The sequence below is a fragment of the Battus philenor genome, unplaced genomic scaffold, assembly GCF_028537555.1.
Source record: "Battus philenor isolate CCGP_79_NKW_IND1 unplaced genomic scaffold, ilBatPhil1.0.hap1 SCAF_8, whole genome shotgun sequence".
In the NCBI taxonomy this organism is placed as follows: domain Eukaryota; kingdom Metazoa; phylum Arthropoda; class Insecta; order Lepidoptera; family Papilionidae; genus Battus; species Battus philenor.
In genome coordinates, this window is record NW_027181748.1 from 8,292,633 (window position 1) to 8,295,700 (window position 3,068).

Sequence of the window (3,068 nt, forward strand, 5' to 3'; positions counted from 1 at the left end):
TGAAGAAGTTGATACTTCGCTTCCACCTAGTCTTTCTGGAAATCTAGTGCACGTGATTATTACATAATTAGAACTTCTGTTCAGTTGTACACTCCCGGAGGAATTGTTTGTTTTTGTGACCTTTATGACAGTTTCATCATTTACTTTATTTTTCAAATTTGTTCATCTCTACGGTGATCGATTTAGCCACAAGTAATACAGGAATTAGAAAACTTGTTTAAATCCTGTAGTGTTAATTGAATGAAGAAAGCAATCGAGATATGAAAATTATACTTAAAATTTAAAATCGGTGAAATTTTCTTAAATTCTGTACATAAATTCCTTTTTCGTTGATATTGTACAAAAATATTGCTCAATATAAATTTCAAAAAACTTGTTATTTGAGAAAAGTTTAAAAATGTACTTATGTTTATTCTTTGCATTCTAAAAATTTAACACGTTTATTTAATTATAAGAGTGTACGTGCGATAGGCTTCAGGGAATAGACTTCTATAAATTCACAAGAAATTAGATTTAAATAATAAATAAATATTCAAAGTTAAATATGTACATTAAAATAAAATTTAATAATAGTAGAGAAACTAACTAGTAAACACTGCCATTGATCTTTATTTGTCTTGTTCTAACTGTTCCAGTGGTATACAAATGAAAATGGAATGATTGAAAACTGAGATATATCACGACTTCTCAACATTAATTTGTTAATATTCAAATATAGTTAAGATTACTTCGGTAACTTCTATTAAAAAAACACACACACACAATATTAATATAAAAAGTTGGCAGATGTCATTACATATACATACATATTTGATTGTGGTCGATATAATCCGATGATCTTACATCTAGATTGTTCTATTTATACATTCTTATTTTTAAAGTTATTGCGAACATCGAAATTGTTGGTAACATCCAATGAGTAGGTATTTTAAAATCATAATGAAAAAAATTCGGCATCATCATTATCATGTCTGCCGATAGATGCCCACTAAAAGCCTCATCCCTAGATCGTCACGACAACTTGCGATGCACGTATCGTGGGACATTCCGCGAGCATAGCTATGTCATTACTCCACCTAGAGAGTGATCTACTGACGCCGCTTCTTCCGGCTCACGAACCTTTCAGGCCCAACGGCCGTCAGATGTACGAGCTATGTGCCTTGTCCACTGCCACTTTAGACTAGTAATTCCTTGAACTATTTCGGTGACTTTGGTTCTATGAAAATATTATATAAAAATATAGAAATATTAAAAGAAAAATATCAAAAACCACCCGTCAGTACTATTGTGCGCCGTTTAGACAATTAGATAAAATTTTATAAATGGGGTCGTCGTTATACATTTGATACTATCGTTCCCAAAATGTTGAAAAAACGAATTTTTAATCTGTTTAATTGCTTGTTATTGAACGGTAGCCACAATAATTTACGATAATGAATTTGCGCTTGTAACAAAACTAGATCTAGTTGTTTTCTAAAGTCGTAACATAATATTTTATACATATATATATATATATATATATATATATATATATATATATATATTAATTACTAAAGACTGAATGTGGTTAAGTAAATAAAATAATTCACTTGACGATTTCGATATTATCAATTCGTAACTTGATTATATAACTTTTATATTCTTTCGATTTACATCTCATTGCATATTCGTCATACTATGAAGCATATTATTAAATACGTTAGTATGGTTAATATTATTAAAACTATTAATAGAATCTAATGTATTATATAAAAAAAATATCTTATATCACATTAAAGAATCATGTAAGTATATTATTTTAATTAATATTTGTTCTGAAGTGATATAGTGAAACAAGAGTTAAAAGCTAGTTTATTTCTTAAAAAACTTTATTTCCAATATCTTTAACAAAGTTAAAGTATGTATTAAGACGTAGATATATTATTTCAGCTATAACTTATTAATTTAAATATAACATAACAGCACATATATTTAAAAAATAAACTTTAACTTTCTTCCGTTTTATGATTGCCTTTATTTAGCCAGATAAGCTTATAAAACAACGTGGAAAGTGATCCGCCTATTAACGGTCCAACCCAGTACACCCAATGCGTTTCCCACATTCCCGTCCAAACCACGGGTCCAAGAGATCTTGCTGGATTCATACTGGCCCCGGTTAATTCACCACCAGCTATAGAGAGTCCCGCGATAGTAAATCCAAATTTCATGGAAACTGACTCCAAAGATGCTTCATTCGCTGGATCCCAAACAGCGCAATTGAGGAAGTTCAAAGCAGCCGTTAAAATCACTTCGACTGCCACTGCTTGGATCATTGTGTGTTGTGGATGGGGTTGCGTTGTACAAACCGCTTCTGGTACCAAATCAAGTGGAGACACTGTCATCAATATTCCATATCCAATAATTGCACCTGAACACTGGGCAATAGCGTACGCAATTCCAAGTAGAATGGATACCTTTCCCCAGATCACAGCGCCCAAAGTAACTGCAGGGTTCATATGTGCTCCAGATATATGACCAAACGCTTGTATATTAAATAAAACCACTAATCCAAATCCAAATGGTCCATATAGAGCTGGTTGTGTAGAATATCCGGCGAGAGGCACACACGCCATACACCCAAGGAAAACTAAGAACAGCGTTGAAATAAATTCTGCTAGCACGGCCTTCCAGTGAGCGCTAAAGTTACTCATGGTCTCGCTGCCTTTGCGTTTGATATCTTTAACCGACACACTTTCAATCACATCAACGAAATAATTACCAGGTGTGATCGTCATTTTATTAGAAACCTCACTTCACTTTCACTTGTGCATTATTATACAAAGCGTCGTTTAGTAGCGTATTTTTAACGGTATCTTGTTAATGACAGCTCGTTTTTGCAACTATACTGTATTATAGTGCACTGACAATATTATATAGCGGACGCGTCGTATTACATAGATAGGCTGCTGATATCAAGCTCTGAAAATCATTTTATCACTGAATATATTGTTTTGTTGATACGATATTTTCGAATACTAGACTAAATTGCAATTTTGTCCTGTACTATTTTCCTAGCATTAAGATGTGGG

At 32.4% G+C, this 3,068-nt stretch overlaps 1 protein-coding gene across 1 annotated transcript; it reads right to left on the reverse strand.

Annotated features, from left to right (window-relative positions):
- Positions 1-1,917: 1,917 nt before the first annotated feature.
- On the reverse strand, positions 1,918-2,824 carry LOC137931668 (aquaporin-like). The gene has a single exon (XM_068775149.1). It carries the CDS (start codon positions 2,772-2,774, stop codon positions 1,986-1,988), a length of 789 nt encoding a protein of 262 aa, XP_068631250.1. The 5' UTR covers positions 2,775-2,824; the 3' UTR covers positions 1,918-1,985.
- Between the last annotated feature and the right edge of the window lie 244 nt (positions 2,825-3,068).

Excerpts from the sequence above, each read along its gene's own strand:
- LOC137931668 (XM_068775149.1), bottom strand. The coding sequence starts at position 2,774 with ATGACGATCACACCTGGTAATTATTTCGTTGATGTGATTGAAAGTGTG.